The 17,567-nt window shown below is 46.4% G+C and overlaps 1 protein-coding gene across 1 annotated transcript in view; it reads left to right on the plus strand.

Moving 5' to 3' along the window:
• The first annotated feature begins 542 nt into the window (after positions 1–542).
• Positions 543–17,567, plus strand: part of DNAAF5 (dynein axonemal assembly factor 5) — a 56,949-nt gene continuing 39,924 nt past the window's right edge. Inside the window, exons 1-4 of the mRNA XM_063089505.1 lie at positions 543–1,146; positions 3,017–3,201; positions 12,283–12,407; positions 13,080–13,198. Coding sequence (XP_062945575.1) covers positions 555–1,146; positions 3,017–3,201; positions 12,283–12,407; positions 13,080–13,198 — 1,021 coding nt within the window. The 5' untranslated portion in view covers positions 543–554. The remainder of the gene's footprint in view (positions 1,147–3,016; positions 3,202–12,282; positions 12,408–13,079; positions 13,199–17,567) is intronic.

Here is a 17,567-nt window from a genome sequence, read left to right on the forward strand (position 1 = left end):
ATTGCCCAAAGCTTGGGGGATTCTAAACAGTACAGAAAACGGCTCCCCAGCTATCCCAGCGTAGTAAATTGATTCCTTCTTTTTTGGTTTAGTTTGTCTTTGGTTTCCAGCGGCTGGCTGGTACGGTATCCGAGCCCTTGATCTTGGTGTTTGATTCCTTCTTCATATGGGGCAGGATTTCATTAAAGGGCAGGCCCCGGCCCCATGCCCATGCCTTGGGCAAGCTGCACCTTTTCTAGATAGGTGTGTCCCCATCTGCAGAGTGAAAACAAGAGCAGGGGTATTCCTGGGGCAGAGTCCAGCACAGAAGAGGCTCGGTCCGACTTGGCTCCAATTGAGGCCTTCCGCGGAGAAAACCGAGGATCAGAGACTCGCAAAAGGCCGCGGAAGGAAAAATCCTGTGCTGCCGGAAAGTGTCCCGTCCTCACAACCCCCCCCCCCCCACCCGAGCTGCCAATAAAGTTGCGCTGGCGCAGCCGGAAGTCGTGCCGTAATCCGTGCTGCGGCCGTCGTAAAAGCGCCGGTTCCCCTTAGCGACGGGCAACGCGAGGAAGATGGCGGCGCTGGTGGCGGCGGAGGCCGCGGCAGTGCCGGGCCCGGCCGAGATTGCTGAGGCGACGGAGCTGAGCCGCGCCCTGAGCCGCCTACTACCGGGGCTGGAGACCGAAAGCAAGCTGGGCCGGCGGCGTGCGCTGGAGGCTCTGCAGCGCGTGCTGGAGGCAGCGGCGCAGCCCGAAGTCGACCCCGGCGCCTTCCAGGGTCCCTGGGCGCGCCTGTTACTGCCGCGCCTGCTCCGCTGCCTGGCCGACCCGGCCGAGGGCTGCCGCGCGTTGGCCGTGCACCTACTGGGCCTGGGTCTGCGGCGCGCCGCGCGACCCTGCGACGCCCTGCCACGCCTGCTGCCCGCGCTTGCCGCGCGCCTGGCCGGCCCCGAGTCCTCGCGCCGGCCGCCGCCCGAGCCCTGCGAAGAGCTGCGCCTGGCGCTCGTGCAGCTGCTCGGCCTGGCGGTGGGCCTGGGCGGCGCCGCGCTCGCGCCCTACCTGGACGATGCAGTGCGCGTGCTGCGCTCCACGTTGCTCGACCCCTTCGCCGCCGTGCGCCGCGAGAGCTGCGAGTGCGCCGCGGCCCTGGCGCGCGCCACGCCGGGTGAGCGCCCGCCTGTCTCCTACCAGCCCCCAGCCCGCGCCCTGTGCACCTAGATACCGGCCCAGGCCCACCGGTCGGCGCTCCGCTCCCGAACCCCCGCCGCCGCTCGTGTCCAGATTCTTTCTATGCGGGTCTGGGAGGCGGTGCGTTCTGATAGCTGCCCCTTGCTCGGGTCACTTTCACCCGGGTGGTGAAGGGGGACACACGCTGAGAAACACCGCTCCAGTCCGTTCACTTCTTTTCATCCCAATTTCTCTACTCGAGTCCACCTGTCTTCTCTCTCTGGTTTGGACCGCTGTTCTCCCAGATGGAGAGAGGCCGTTTCTCTCTTGCGTCCTTTTAATCCATTCTCCATCATTTTAAAAGCTCTGATCTGATCGGGACATTTCCTTTCCCTAAGTAGCCATTGCTGCAGGATCTTGCCCCACTTTCCTCTGTCCTGGCTTGTTTCTGGCTGGAATGATAGAAGGCGCCTACTTAGTGCTGACGGGAAGACTTCTGGGAAGAATGTGTTGAGAAAAGGGGTGGGGGGAATGATAAACTCAGGTTCAGGTTTTTAAAAGATCACTGTGGTGCTGTGTGGGGAATGGATTCTGGAGGTAGCAAGAGAGGAAATGAGAAAGACAGTTGCGACTATTATTAATCCATATTTTAAGTGACAGCTTGGACTTGGAAGCGGGGAGTGCTAATAGAGATGGAGAGATGTTTTGAAGGCAGAAATGACAGGGTTTCCTGTTGAACTAGGTGAGGGGTGAGGAAGAAGGAGGTCTGGGATAGACAGAAACACAAAGTAAGAGCTGGACTTATGTAATGTCCAGGTGTCCGTTTCAGTCATTTTAAGTGGATTCCAGAAAGTTCAGAATTGCTTGTGGAGCTTGGGCAAAAGGCTTTCGTAGGAGACAGGGGTTGGAAATTACAAGCACTTAAAGCATTTCTCATCAGCCTTTGGCCACTTCTTTCCCTAGCCTGTGCATCAGCTCCCCTGGGCTACCTTTCGTTCCTCCAGAGGACCTTCTAACCTTTCCACATTCCCTCACTAGACTTTTAGTTCCCTAAGGGCAGAACCGTGCCTACCTGTGCCCCCAGCACCTAGCACAATGCCTGCTATGTAGGAGGTGCTCACCGATTATTTGTTGAGTGGAGGACTGTTTCCTCTGCTCGGAAGTGTCTTTGCGTTTCTAACACCATCCCCTCTGCCCCTCCCCTGGGTTGGGGGGGCTGTCTTCTGGATCCCCATCACAGCCCCTGTCACACAGGGTAGTAGCTGCCTATGTCTGAGGATCTGAGAGGTTAAAGAACTCACCAAAATATCACTGAAATATCCATTTTATAGATGGGTCCCAAACAGTGCAGAACTGAGGCCAGAACTTCAAAATTTGAGGGTCAGCCTGGATCCCATAAAGACCCCTCTGATTCTGATTTTCTGTGCAGCAGTGGAGCAACTTTCCCTAAAGAGGTGCTGGTCTAGCTTCCTAAAGGAATTCTGGTGTCTGGCTTTGGGTGCAGCTGGGAATAGGGACTTGCCCAGTGTCCTCTGGACTCAGTTTCTTTCCTCTGGTCAGTGAACCTCTCAGGCACGCACTGTAGCCATCAGCAGCTTCAGGCCCTCTCACAGCCCCCACCTTCATCTCAGTGGAGTCAATCCCCCAGCCTTTGAGTTGTATAGGTGCTGTTTGAGTCACATGCCATATCTGAGCCTCTCCCTGTGCCAGGCAGTGCAGAGCTCTGCTTGGCAGCCTGTGGCATATGCTGTTCCTGCAGCAGGGACCTTGGATGGGGAGAGTAAGGGAGTTGGAAGATCACAGGTGCTGGTTGGGGGGTGAGGTGCATCAGAGAAGCTCTGGTAATTGGCGACCTCCCTATCCTACAGACCACTTCCACATGCAGTCAGAGTCTTTGATCAGTCCCCTGATGCAGACCATCTCCCACCAGCACTGGAAGGTCCGGGTGGCTGTCATCGAAGCCACAGGCACGGTGATCCAGTTTGGCAATGGGAAGTCAGTGGACGACGTGCTTTCTCACTTTGCCCAGCGGCTCTTTGACGACGTTCCTCAGGTAACAGGAGTTTCTCTGCTGGACAGTCTGTTCTTCTATCCGTCAGAAACATGTGACATGCTATTTTTAACTGACTCACTTGTTTTTTCTTTTTTTAAGATGCGTTAAATGTCCTTTCATCATTCTCAGTCAGTCACAAGATGTTCCTAATTTCACATCTTTGAGAAACTAGAGGAGAGCTGTATTGTTTTAATATATTTGTTAAATCTTAATTCCAAGGAAAGTGGAAAAGCACTGTTTGTAATTATTGTCTCTTAGGAGGAAAAAAATTTAAACTGTGTTCTTGAACGGTTTGCAGAACCATATTTAATATGCCCATCCATCAAGGCGAATTTTATTGAAAAGACAGTGGTTAGTGGACCTGGCTTGGGAGGAGGAGGGTGGAGTCAGGCTTTGTTGGGGATAATTCACGTTGTTGGGCTTTGGAACCCACTGAGACAGACAGACAGGAATGTGACAGTTGGCTCTATTGCTGGCAGAATCCGGCTCAGAGGGCATAACTTGGTTCTGAGGTCCCAGTGGCTTGCTAAAATGGAGACCACACTGGGACATAGTGAAGGCTGGCAGTGTATAGGTTCTGTCTTAAAGGGGGTAACTGATGAAGGGAGAGCACGTGCTCCTAGTGAAGTAGGTGGGAGGAGCAGTAGCCAGAGTCCTACAGAGAGGTTAGAAAGGGTCCCTGCCTGAGCCACCTTGGGCCATTCCCATCTGGTCAGTGCACTGAGCACTGCCAGTCTCTCTTCCATGTGCTGTTCACACGTCATCTTGTTTCATTTGCGTAAGAATCCTACATGTCAGGTTATGTCCACTCTAAGGTTGCCCTGCTGGAGCCAGCCTCAGGCCAGGTCTCCTAAAACAGAGGATGCTCTTCCAGGCACTGTCCCTCCCACTCCCAGGGACCACGTTATTTTGTTTGTTTTGTTTTATTTTTAAACAGCTTTATTGAGCTATAATTCCCATACCATACAATTCACTCATTTAAAGTGTTCAGTGGTTTTTGGTGTGTTACATTATTAAGGTTTTTTTTAAACAAACGTTATAAAAATGCTTGATTGATTGGAATCTGAACCCTTGACCTTGGTGTTATAACACCGTGCTCTAATTAACTGAGCCAACTGGCTAGCGTGTTACATTACTAACTTTTTAAAACTCTGGTAAAATATATATGCCATAACGTTTGCTATTTTTAATTATATTCACAATGTTATGCAACCATCACCATTATCCAAAACTTTTTCATCTTCCCAAACAGAAACTCTGTAACCATTAAGCAGTAACTCTATGTTCCCACCTGTCCCCCAGCCACTGGAACCTCTAATCTTTCTGTGTATGAATTTACCTATTCTAGGTATTTCATATAAGTGTAATCATACAACATGTGATCTTTTGTGTCTGGCTTTTTTCACTCGGATAATGTTTCCAACATTCATCCATGTTGCACCATGTAGCAGTACTTCATTCCTTTTAATGGCTGAGTAGTATTCATTATATGGGTACACCGTATGGAATTTTGTTTATCAGATCGTCTGTAGGTGCACGCTTGAGTTGTTTCCACCTTTTTGGCTACTGTGAATACTGCTGTGTGGACATGTGTGTACGAGTGTCTGTTTGAGTCCCTGCTTTCACTTCTTTGGTGTATATACCCAGGAGTGGAATTGCTGAGTCATATGATAACTCTATATTTAGCTTTTTGAGGAATCACCCAAGTGTCTGCACCGTTTTACATTTCCACCGTGGCTGTACCATTTTACGTTTCCACCAGCAACATAAGAGGGTTCCGATTATTCCACACTCTTGCCAATGCTTGTTATTTCTGTTTTATTGTTATTATATCTATCCTAGTGGGTATGAAGTGGTATCTCACTGTGGGTTTGATTTATATTTCCCTAATGGTTAGTGATGTTGAGCATGTTTTTGTGTGCTCATTGCCAAGTTACTTACTTTACATGATTTTTACCCTTTCCCCCCTTAATATTCCTAGGAATTTGCATGCTATAACATTCAACTTGCATGACTCAAGGTATGGTTTTGCTCTGTTAACGTGTGCACAGGCAGACTGAATGAACCAAGATGCCTGGTCCAATTATACAAAAAGATTAAAAGGAAGGAGGCTTATGGAAGGGATAAAAACTGTTTCCCTCTACTTCCATCCTGAGGAAGGTGGAGGAACTGGAGGGAGCAATCCAGTTGGTTTGACCTCAGAACTTAAGGCTGAAAACAAGTCTCAGCAGGAGGAGGTTTCCTAGAGGGAAATGGTATGAAGGTGGCAAGGGGAAGGTGGACTTCAGGGCTTTCAGGGGCCAGGATAGAAGCCCCGGCTCAGTTACTTGTCTGTGATGCTACGTGCCAGGGCGCACACACAGGACAGGTCCAGGTGTGGCACCGCAGAGAGGGAGGCTCTTCCAGGAACCTTAGTCCGTCCCTTCAGTCTTGTGGGGCCAGGTGAAGTTGAATCTAACCATGTCCCCAGTTGGCCCCTCCTGGAGCTCAGGTGGGGTCAGCACATGGCAGCATGGAGGATGGGCTCCTGAGCAGATCAAGTTCTGCCAAGGGAGGAGAAGGGGGCAGGGTGCTGGGTCAGCACCCATACTGTCCTGCATGTATGACAGGTGCTTCCACCACTAACCAAAGACCTGGGCTGCGGGGAGCAGTTCCAGGAAGTGAGGGCAAAAACAGACCAGTGAGAAGCAACAATATTGCCATGGCTGGGATGGTTTCTCATCTTCCTTAAGCCTGAGGAGGAAAGAGGTTTCTTTGTGTCATAGGCCAAGTCTTATAATAGTGTAATAACTATGTATCATGAGCTCTCTGTAAATAGTATAACTGAGGGCTGAGCCCGTGGCTGGCGCACTCGGGAGAGTGCTGCACTGGGAGCGTGGTGACACTCCCGCGGCGGGTTTGGATCCTATATAGGAATGGCCGGTGCACTCACTGGCTGAGTGCCGGTCACAAAAAAAGACAAAAAAGAAAAAAAAAAAATAGTATAACTGAATCAGTAGCTCTCTTCAAATACTATAAGTGTATATTGATAGCTGTTTGTAAGTACTCTGTGTATCAGTAGCTTTCTGTAAATACTGTAACTGTGTACTGATAGCTATACATAATTTAACTCCACAGTTATTGAAGTACTATAACTGTATTAATAACTATCTGTAAATACTATGTCTGTATTAATAGCTATCTGTAAACACTATAACTCCACAGCTACCTATAAATAGTACAACTGTATTTATAACTATTTGTAAATACTATATTTCCATAGCTATCTGTAAACAATATAACTTGATGGCTATGTGTATTTAGTGTAATTGTGTGTTGATAGCTATCTGTAAGTTGTGTAACTGGGTCTCAGTAGGTATGCATGAATAGCTTACTTTGTATCAGTAGCTATCTGTGAAAAAGCTGACATTGTGTTGTTGATCCTGCCCTGCATCTATACCATAAAGGGTCTGCATTTCCAAAGAAAAGTGAAGTCTTCAGTTGACTGCTTTCATATTGGTGCCATTAAGGGCAACATTCTTTGTTTTCTGTGGTGACAGACTTTTCCAAAACTTCAGTTCATTTCTCTTTCTTTTTTGTTATTTAATATCCCCAAGACAAGTGCTCTGCACTATTAAGACGATTTTCATTTTTTCACTTCTTACCAATGGAATTTAATTTGCTCAGTGCAATGTCCAGGACAGGCTGAGGTGGGATTTCAAATGCAGCTTTTTAATTGCCTGCCAGCTTTTGGGTTTATTGGACCCTATTAACGGAGACCCCTACAAAGTCCTTTACAGTGTTGAATGTGAAGTCACAGTGCTGCCCATTTTACTTTTATGTCAGCTCTGTGACCATTGTCCTTGAGCTGACTTTGGGCTATCCGCATAGCATACTCCTCAGCCCCGGCAGACAACGCAGGGCTGCGTTGAGATCCCACACACACTCTGTGCAGAAGGTTCTGACTGCCTTCAGCTTGCAAAAAACTTTTCAACAGCTCTGTCCTGTAGCCCACTGGACTAAATTCTAGGTCATTGCAATACATCATAGGGACCTTGAGATGACTTTGTCCTACCGCTTTTAGTCTGTGTAGTCTTCCTAATGAAGAGGAGACTTATTATCTCCTCCTTACAAATGAGGAAACGGGGGCTCAGAGGTGTTGAGTAACTCGCTTAGGTAGCACAGCTAGGTAGGTGACAGAGCAGGTCAGAATATGGCCTGTCCAGCTCCCTAAATTTTTCCTTCTGGAGTCTTATCACCTTGGGGTCTCTGGGACAGCGTCTGAGGAAGTGGAAAGGGTGGTAACCTTTGCAACAGGGACTAATGTAGCTCCCCACTCCTGTGTAACTGCAGCCCTGAGTTCAGGTCACCAAGCTGCAGTGAGGCAGACTGGGGAGTATGGTTTTGAAGCAGACCTTGTTGGGGGCTCACTGGGGCTGCCCCCTGCAGGGATGTCCTCATCACCGAGCTGGTTGTCAGACAGTCCCCTGCTGCTTTGCTCTTATCCTGCCTTGCCAACTCCATTCTGGTCCAGAGAGGCCTTCAGGGAACAGTTAACATTACAAGAAAGGCTGGGAAAGCACAGGTAACTTTCCAAAGATGAGTAATTGTCAAGTTCCTTTTTCATGTGGCCCCATGACTGAGTCTCAGTGTATCTACTTTATGTTGCTTGTGAAAGCTCCAGGCAGTGTGGCCAGAAGAGTGTGGCCAGAAGAATGTGGCCACATCTGTCCCTCATCTGACAGGGTACATGAGAAGCAGGGCTGGAGTGGCAGCTGCTGTGTCTCGAGAAAGAGCTGCTATTGGTGACCACCCCGCCCAGTCCCCTCCTGCCACGAGGGTGTGGTGGCTGAACGTCTCATCCTGCGGTGTGCACCATCCATGTGAAAGAGCCCTGGATTTATGTTATGTTGTCATCCATAAACAGAGTCGTGTAAATCCATCCTGTCCCTCTGCTGCCCATGCGGCTGCCCTTACCTTTCAGGAACTCCCTCTGCATATTGCTGTGTCTCATACTGTAGGTGATGATGTTTTGTTTAGAAGATGGAATTTTGCATGTTTTATATAGTTTGGTTAAAATACTCTACCTTGTTGCTAAAGCTTATGGGATGTGGACTGCTTAGGCATTTGCATGGGCACCTGCCTGGGAATGCCAGGCTTGCAAGCTGGAACTTGGCAAGCCCCATCAGCCCCACTACAGGTTCCACTCAGGCATTTCTGAGCTCCTGCCCTGTGCCAGCACCCTGGTGGAACATAAAGGTGGTCAGGTCACACCCAAGCCCTTGAGGAGGGCTTAGTCTCATTAGCTTCAAGCATCTCACGGATGGACAGGTAGATGGACGATGGACAGGCTAATGGTTGGATTGGTGGATGGGCAGGTAGGCAGATGATTCTTATACTGTGAATGAGTCTGGATAATGTAGAGGAGAATTCTAAGGTAAGCAAAGGAGGTTGCTCCTCATCACACTGCAGCTGCTTCTGAGAGGCCATGGGACGTGGTTGTCAGGAACCCGAGAGCCCACAGGCAGAGTCCCACCTGAATGAGCCAGAACAGGCATCAGAGTCCTTAAGTTCTATCAGGGCATCATGAAAATTGAAGCTCTTGCCCTATAAGAAAAGGGATGCACTGTGCTAATGGCTTTTTGTTCTTGTCTAGAGCAGGTGTGAGTTAGTACAAGTGTATTAGTCTATTTCTGTGGCTTATGATGGAATGCCTGAGACTTAGGTAATTTACAAAGAAATGAAATTTATTTCTTACAGTTTGGGAGGCTGGGAAGTCCAGGGAATACATCTGGTGAGAGCCTTCTTCCTGGTGGGGTGATGCTTCACAGCAACAGAGTATCACATGGTGCAAATGGGCTGAGCAAGAGAGAGTTAGCCTTCTCCCTAGCTCTCCTTATAAAGCCATCAGAGCCATGCCCATTATTCCATGAATAGATCCATCCATTGACAAGGGCACAGTCCTCACAATCTAATCACCTCTTAAAGGCCCCACCCTTCAATTACCACAATTGGATTTCCCACCCTCTTAACATTGTTACATGGGAGATTGTTTCCAATACATAAACTTGTGGGAAACACATTTCACCCACAGCAACAAGGTAGGGATGTGATGCAGGGAACACTGTGCACCTGCCATTGCCAGTTGTGAGATCACACTTCTCACCTCCCTTCCTCCTCTTGCTTTTTCCTCCCACCTCATTTCAAACTGAAGTAACAACAAAAGTAGAATGGATGTTCATGCCCTCCAAAGATTTAACAATTATTTCATTGAAAAATTTTCAGATTGAAAAAATTAAAATGTTACAGATTCAGTTGAAGCCCCTTTTGCTAATTCTTTAATTGAATTTGAATGTTACATTTTAAACAAAATTTGATATGTTATTAAAAAATTTTATTGGTACTATTTTTAAATTGTTTTGTATTTTAAAGAGGGAGGCTTACTGAAAATGATGTGAGATGCTTAAAATTTGAGGCCTTTGGTCAGCATGGGTGGACGTAGAGTAAAGTGCTGTAAAAAGTGTTATGAATGATGCAGTTATTGAAAATCAGATGCTGGGTAGAAAGATCTCCACCACCGCCCCCCTGCCACCACCCTGCCACCCCAAAATCTAAAGTCTATGAAATGCTGAAGCTCGAGGGATCTCTCCTACAAAGGAGTATGCCTAGTAGCTGCTTTGATTCTTTGTGAAATAGAGAGCATCTGCTGAGAGCTAGGACATATCAATAAATAGTTTCTTTATAAAGAACTAGACATTTTCATCATTCTTGATTTTAAAAAAAAATTAAACTGAAAAATTCCAAGTTAAGGGAGAATGGAAGGGCTGGCTGGTTAGCTCACTTGGTTGGAGAGAGGTATTGTTACACCAAGGCAGGGGTTCAGATCCCCGTAAGGCAGGGGTTCAGATCCCCGTACCAGCCAGCTGCCAATCCCCCCACCCCCAAAAAAGTAAACAAAAAGACAAGCAGTTAGAATAACTAGAGTTTACCCATGAAAACAAAAAACCTTTTATAGAGTGTGGTGCTGATAACATCAGGGTCAAGGGTTTGGATCCCTGTACTGGCCAGCTGCCCAAGAAAAAAGGGGCAAAGGCAAATGAAAAAAATTTTTTCATGTTCATGTGCTGTTTAAATGTAGAGTATTTTTTACCTTTGTCCTTATGTGTCTGTTTGATTTAATAGATTGTGTTGAGTACGGTATTCTCCAGCCCAACAACCCCATGACCCACAAACCTGACTCATGAGTAAATAATTTCTAATCAGTTCATTTTGATTTTTTTAAAAATTGAAGTTTTTTTTTTTAAAGATGACCAGTGAGGGGATCTTAACCCTTGACTTGGTGTTGTCAGCACCACGCTCAGCCAGTGAGCGAACCGGCCATCCCTACATGGGATCCGAACCCGGGGCCTTGGTGTTATCAGCACCACACTCTCCCGAGTGAGCCACGGGCTGGCCCAGAAAATTGAAGTATTTTCTGCTTAATCAAACTGTTACGTGGCAAGTCAGTATTTGGTGCTGTGTTTCTCCTGTGAACTAAAAGAAAAGGGAGAATTTGTCTCATACTAACTGGAATTTGAAGGTTTCTTATTTACTAACTAGAGGCTGATAGAAAAGAGAGCAGCCTAGGAGACTTGGGAGTGGCCCCAAAACCTACCCCGCCCACTATCCTCGTGCACAAGGTAAGACATCTGAAGTCTCCTTTCTACTGTGGGCCCCTCCAGACATCCAGAAAGTGCAGGATCCCAGAGCATGCAGATGTCAGGGAGGGGAAAGCCGCAAGGCCAGTTCCGGCAAGTTCAAACTTCTTCCTTACTGTTGGCCCAAGGCAGGTTTTTGTTACAGAGCTCTCTGAAGACTGTGCTCAAACCTTGCCAGTGTGGCCCAGCCGTGCCCAAATATTCTCTGAATTCCTGTCTGTCACTCCAAAAAGGCCCTGCTCATTCTTATGCGTGTTTTGGCACCAGCTGAGTTTACAGTATGGATTTTTTAGTGCATGGCCTTTGACCAACGGGCTTTCTAGCATTATTGGTGTATGGTACTGGCTGAGCTTCAAGTTTGCCGCTTGTCTCAAATAGCTTTGTAATAAATATGACCATAAGTTGATGCCTTCTAGCTGTATGAAATTCTAAGGCATCTTTGTTCTCAGCAGTCTTGGAATCCCACATAGCATCATGCAGGAAGACGACAAAGAAAGATTGTTCTGTGGTAATTCTATGATCAGGTAGTAGAGTTGGTGTGGGGCTGATTTTGGATTTCTGTTCATTGTTATCTAGCTGCTTGGACTTCTAGTCATGTATATTTTCAAATAGTTGAGGAATATCTTTTTTTTTCAGAACTTTATTTGTATTCTGTTTGTTAGTAAGGATCCTCATGTTAGTTAATAACTACCCTGGTTTTTAAAAATAACTTGTTATTTTAAAATAGTTTAAGACTCACAAGAAGTTACAAAAATTGTACAGAGTTCCTGTGGCCCTTCACCTGGGGCCATCTTGTGTCCGCTGCTGTGCAGGGATGGGAGTCAGAGGGGTGAAGGATTGCTGAGCTCCCACCAGGTACAAGCACTTTCAGGCACTCCCCTGGCATTCACTTGTTTAGCCCTCGTGGGAACCCAGTGACTGTCCTATTATTTTTTTCTCATTTTCCAGATGGAAATGAGCTGTCCCCACAAGGCAAGGGGCCGGCCATTTGTAGTGTTGAACAGGGAGAGGGTTGTCTGTGCTCCAGAGCTCCTGGGGATCAGGTTAAGGTTGCCTTCATCCGAACCACTTCTTTACCTGGTTCCTTCCTGGACTCATTCCGCTTCCCTCCCTTGATAAATTAAGGGGCGCCTGAGGTTCCGTCTCCCCATCTACGGCTCTGCTCTTTCAGAGCTATACTGGGGCACCTGGTGCGATTTTAAGCTAGTCTCTTCCCCTGGTGGTAGGTAAGGTAGGTAGAGACCTGCGTGTAACCTTTTCAAATGGCTAGCAGCAGAACTGGGGGGTACCCTGGGAAAGCCATCAGGGAAGATGTCCACGTGGAAGACTAGGAGCTGCCTGTCACATTCACCCCGAGTGTGTTCTTTGCCTGGCATGACGTCTTTTTCTTTTCTTCTACACACAGGTGCGACAGGCGGTGACCTCTGTGGTGGGGGGCTGGCTGCTGAGCCTACGGGACCGCTACTCCTTTTTTCACAAGCTCATCCCTTTGTTGCTGAGCAGCCTCGATGACGAGATTCCTGAAATCACGTAAGTGGCCATGGTTCTGAGGAGAGACTGAGACCTTTTGTTTCCAGATGCTGGGAGTCAGGCAGCTAATTATAGCCTACCCTTGGGCCTCTTGACGTAGGCGTGTCTTTGGTTGACAACAGTAGATTCATTTGTTTTCTGGTTTATCAGGCACTTGCTTTTCCTAAATTGTCATTTACAGCAATGATTGCTTCTCTTTGTTTCAGAATTTCTCATAGAAACCTGCCCTTGTCCCCGTATTCTAGGTGTTATGAGATTATGTGGCATCCAGAAGGTCTCTGTAACTTTTAAAATATTATTTTGCATCAATGATTGCTTCTCTTTGTTTCAGAATTTCTCATAGAAACCTGCCCTTGTCCCTGTATTCTAGGTGTTATGAGATTATGTGGCATCCAGAAGGTCTCTGTAACTTTTAAAATATTATTTTGCATCTTTTTAACATTTTGATTGGGCACATGGATAGAAATCAGTCACCTTTTAGTGTGGTCAGTAAAGTGATGAAAAGCCCACTGGAATTTCTGGTTTGCTCTTTAAGGAATATGGGACTTTCCACTATCTCACACAGTGAAGTTGACTTGACCCACACACTGGCTCAGTAAGGAGCAGTACTGCAGAACTCTCCTCCTGCAGTGAGCGAGCCCTGAACTGTTGATTGTTTCTGTTGTGCTGCAGGCAGTTGGCCACCAGCCTCTGGGAGAAAGTTGGCCTACAGTGGCAGAAGGAGAATGAGGAGGACCTGAAGGACAAGCTGGACTTCGCCTCTCCCCGCCCAGCCCACTACCCTCCACAAGGTGAGTGGCAGCCTTTCAGATGAACAACAACCATGGGAAAGGGCCATGAGCTCAATCTTTGTTCATGTGGGAAAGGAGTGCCTGAGCCTTAAGGAAGGCTTTAACTCCTGCAGGTCTGTTGAGACCAGGGCAGCCACTTGGGCCAGAAGGAAGCAGGAATCCCTGGTCTCGAAGGTCCCAGAGAAAGGGTGCCTTCTTCCATTGGGATGGAACTCCCTCCTGCAAAAGCCAATGTTGTTGTCACCCACGTGTCCTGGGCAGGGCAGCACACCTCCGTCCTCAGCATCGCCCGGGCACCCCTCATTCGCTTCCATGGCAGCCTCTCTCTCTCTCTTCTGGACCAGCTTTATTTTAAGAAGATGTGAAGGCTTCCAGACATGTCCAGATGCACCACTAGAAGGTGTCCACCTTGCTCCCTTGAGAGTGGATGCAAGGATGGACGTCTTAAGCTGTGGAGTCCTAGGCAACTCTGCTTAGTGGTAGTGGGAGTTTCAGAAACAGGTGGGCTGAGGGTGCTTTGTCATTTTACCAAAAAAGGAGCTAAACACATAGGTCACAAATAAGATGAAGTCTTTATATTCTGACTTCATTTCCACACTTAGAACAGGACCTCCCATTGTGCACCCTCCCTGTCCTGTCCTTTGCTTCCTTGCTGGATCACAAGCACACTTTATACCTTTGTTAGCGTGCCTTGTCTCTCCATAGTACCTAGTCAAGCCTGTGCTGAATCTGTGAGGAAGGGCTCAGGCCCAGCCTGCACTCCCTCTGCCTCATGGCCTGGGCCACCTCTGGCTTTATTATTTATTTTGGAAATCACTTTACTGTCATGGGAATGAGTATCTTCCACTTGTACTTGATCAGGTGCTTTTATCACTGTAATTTGTCTGCAGGGTATTTTCTTAAAATTGAATTATAGGTACACACTGACAAGGACAAAAAATAAAAATGCAACCCAGGTCAGATACCAGTGAGAGATATACAGTCTCACAACTTCCTAGATTGCACCTCTTCCCTCTCTGGGAATATTCCTCCTGCTGAATAGTCCAGGGGGCCGGGTCATTGCACTAGAGGGGAATGTTGTAAGTTGTGAAATACAGCAGGAAGATGGTTTCCTGTATTTTGTATTTGGCATGATGTTAAGTTTGAGGCCACAAAGGAACTGCTCCTCTCTTCAGCTGGCAAATCAGATAACCTTTTTCTTTCTTTCTGGTCGATATATCTCTGCTTTCACAGATTTGCCCCTCAACTGTGAAAACACACATATATTGGAAAAGGTGCAAAAATTAGTCGCTAACAAGGTTTATTCTGATTTAGTCATTTTGAGAGCACACCATCTTTTTAAAAATGTAGAACTTGAACATCAAGGTTGCTTATTAATTTATTTTTAAACGTGCCCTCTGTACCAAGAATGGAAGTGAAATTCCCAAAGGTTTGTTTTCACATTCTCTTAGTACTTTCTTCCTTCAGCTACCCAGAGTTAACTTTTGCACCAGTCGGACCTAGAAGCCACACGGTGGGTTGTGTTTATTTACATCACTTTTCAGCTGGGTTCTGATCATTGGTTGGGTAATAATTCTCTTAGATATGAGGTCCGGTGTGTCTACCTAACTAATTTTATACAGAACCTGAGGTTGTGTTCACCTGGCGCATAGTCAGTAGGAAATCCATCAAATATCGATTGAGCACAAAGGGCTGTTCTTATGATGTAGGTTTGTTCTTGCCGGTGGGCATTGGTTCATCCTTAACAGATCTCACCATAGAGAGGAGAGAAGGAGCATGGAAGACAGTAACTGTATTTTGAAGATGCAATCCTTTGAATGTGATAAGAGGAAGACAGTGAGATGCGTGTGTGGGCACAGACACACACACACCCCGCCCCCCTCATTGACTGACAAGGCCTACTATGTGCAGGGTACTTGAGGGAGGAGCTCTGTCTCCAGGCCTTCTGTTGTCTGGTGGAAATGTGAGATTTTCTAGTACTGCCTGATATAGAAATGGTTTAAGGACATGGAGATATTTCTTAGTGATTATTATAAAAAATCTAATTAGTGGTACATTGTGAAGCTTGGAGAATGTAGTTATGCTCAGAATTTTTGTTTCAACTAGGTTATAATAAATTCAGAATGAATTACAATCAAATGGCATAAGCACTAGATTTCACTAGATTTTTGGCATTATCCCTGAAATTACTTTTTTCAGTCTATAGATTTGAATTTTAAATGTAATTTTTCAGATTTTGCTTTTATGGTATTTCAAACGCCTAATTATGTCAGTCTCTTCATCAAAACCTCAGAGTAGCCCCCATCTCGCTGAGCACACACACTCCTCACTGTCCTTCCCAGCCCCACCCCCGTCCCAGCACCCACTTTGCCTGGGATCTTGTGACATCCCTTTCCCCAGGTGACCACACTCAGCCACTTAGAACAGGCTGCCTTTTAATCGTGACATTATTTACATCAGTAAAATTTATTCTTTAGAGCTGCAGTTCTGTGAGTTTTGATAAACACAACCTCTGTAATCAAGATATAGGACATTTCCATCACTCCAGAACTTCCCCTGTACCCTGGTGGCTGCTACGTGGCTTTCTCTCCCTGTAGTTTTCCTTTCCCAGGGTATCATGGAAATGAAATCATACCACATATAGCCTTTTATGCCTGGCTCAGCCCATTCAGCCTCATGCATCGGACGTCTGTCCGTGCCTGTGTCCATAGCTCTTTCCTTTACAGTGTGAGTAGTGTTCCATTCCGCACTCACCCAGCTGAAGGATGTTTGGGTCATTTCTAGTTCTTGGTGATTCCAATTAAAACTGATATGAACATCTGCATACAGGTTTTTGTGTGAATATATGTTTTCATTCTCAGATAAATACTTAGGTATGGGATTGCTGGATCGTATGGTAACTACGTGTCTAACTTTATAAGAAACTTGCCACGCTGTTTTTCAAAATGTCTGTACCATTTTGTGTTCCCACCAGCAGTGGAGATTTGCAGTTGCTGTACGTTCTGACCAGCACTTTGTGTTGTTGAGGTTTGTTGTGTGGTTGTTGTTAGCCACTCTAACAACGTGTCTCATAGTGGTTTTAATATCTTAATGACAGATGATGTGTTTATTTCATATATTTATCCATATATCTTCTTTGGTTAAGTTTTGATCAGATCTTTTGCCTATGTATTAAATTGGTGGGGTTTTTTGTTCGTTTCTTATTATGGAGTTTTAAGAATTCTTTGTATATTCTGGATGCAAATCCTTCATCAGATCTGTGTTTTGCGATTTCTTCTCTGGCTAGGCTGCCTTTGAGCGCCCCCCTGCGTATTTCTAGCTGAGGCCCTGGGTCCTGCTCCTCTTCATCAGGGTCTCAGCTCCTACTTCACCTCCTCAGAGAGCGGCTTTCCACCAGCCACCAAACCTCCCTACACCCTGCTTTACTTTCTTCCTGTACTTTATCTCTGGCTGATGTCATTCTGTTTCTTAGGTGAACGTGTGCTTATATTACGTCTCACCCTGAGAGGGCAGTCTTGTCTACTGCTACATCCCAGCACCTGGGGCAGGTGTGCCAGGTACAGAATGGCTCAGTTAGTATCAGATGAGTGAATGAGTGGGTGATGTGTTCTTTCTCACCTACAAGAATGGACAATCTAATTGTGTGGTTGAATTGCACACCAGAGAGTATGAACAAACTTCAGTAATGTATACAGATCACTGCTGCTCCAATGTAATGGTCTGTTAAATAAGGAGTGCAGGTAAGCTGTACCTGGGTCAGGAGTTTAATCAGAGCCCATTTTCCCCTCTTTCCTAAGAAAATGAGATGTTCATTACTTTGAAACATTGTATATACCATGGTTTGTCCTTAGCTTTACAAACACAGTATACGTTGACTGTTACAACACTGAAGTAAATCTCCTCTTTTAAAACCAGTCTACATGCTGAGAAGATTGGAAGGCATAGTCTGTCGTCTTCAAGTCAGTTATTTACCCAAACAAAGTGCCCTTCTTGTGCAGAAATGCAAGTTCATGCTTGACATATGTCTGACGACTGCGTTGCGCACCGCCAGCAGCAGGATTGCCCGGTGACAGCAGGTTCCGGAGTCCTTTCTACTTTGAAATTATCTTTCTGTTAAAATGTTTTCCTTGGTAATGCTTGAATGCAAAGGGAAGCACCTCTTCATGATGGTGAATGGCTTGCCAGATCTTTTAACACAATAGAATAGAGCTGGCTTTTTCTTTTTTTTTTTTAAAACCTGTTTTAGAAATAAGTAGAGTTCCCTTTGAATAAATATCATTGTAATGTACATTGCCTTGTACATAATGCCCTTCTGTGTTTTCATGTTCTGCCTGAGAGCCCATACCTGCTTTGCTCTGCTTGTATATTT

Source organism: Cynocephalus volans, chromosome 3 (assembly GCF_027409185.1).
Source record: "Cynocephalus volans isolate mCynVol1 chromosome 3, mCynVol1.pri, whole genome shotgun sequence".
In the NCBI taxonomy this organism is placed as follows: domain Eukaryota; kingdom Metazoa; phylum Chordata; class Mammalia; order Dermoptera; family Cynocephalidae; genus Cynocephalus; species Cynocephalus volans.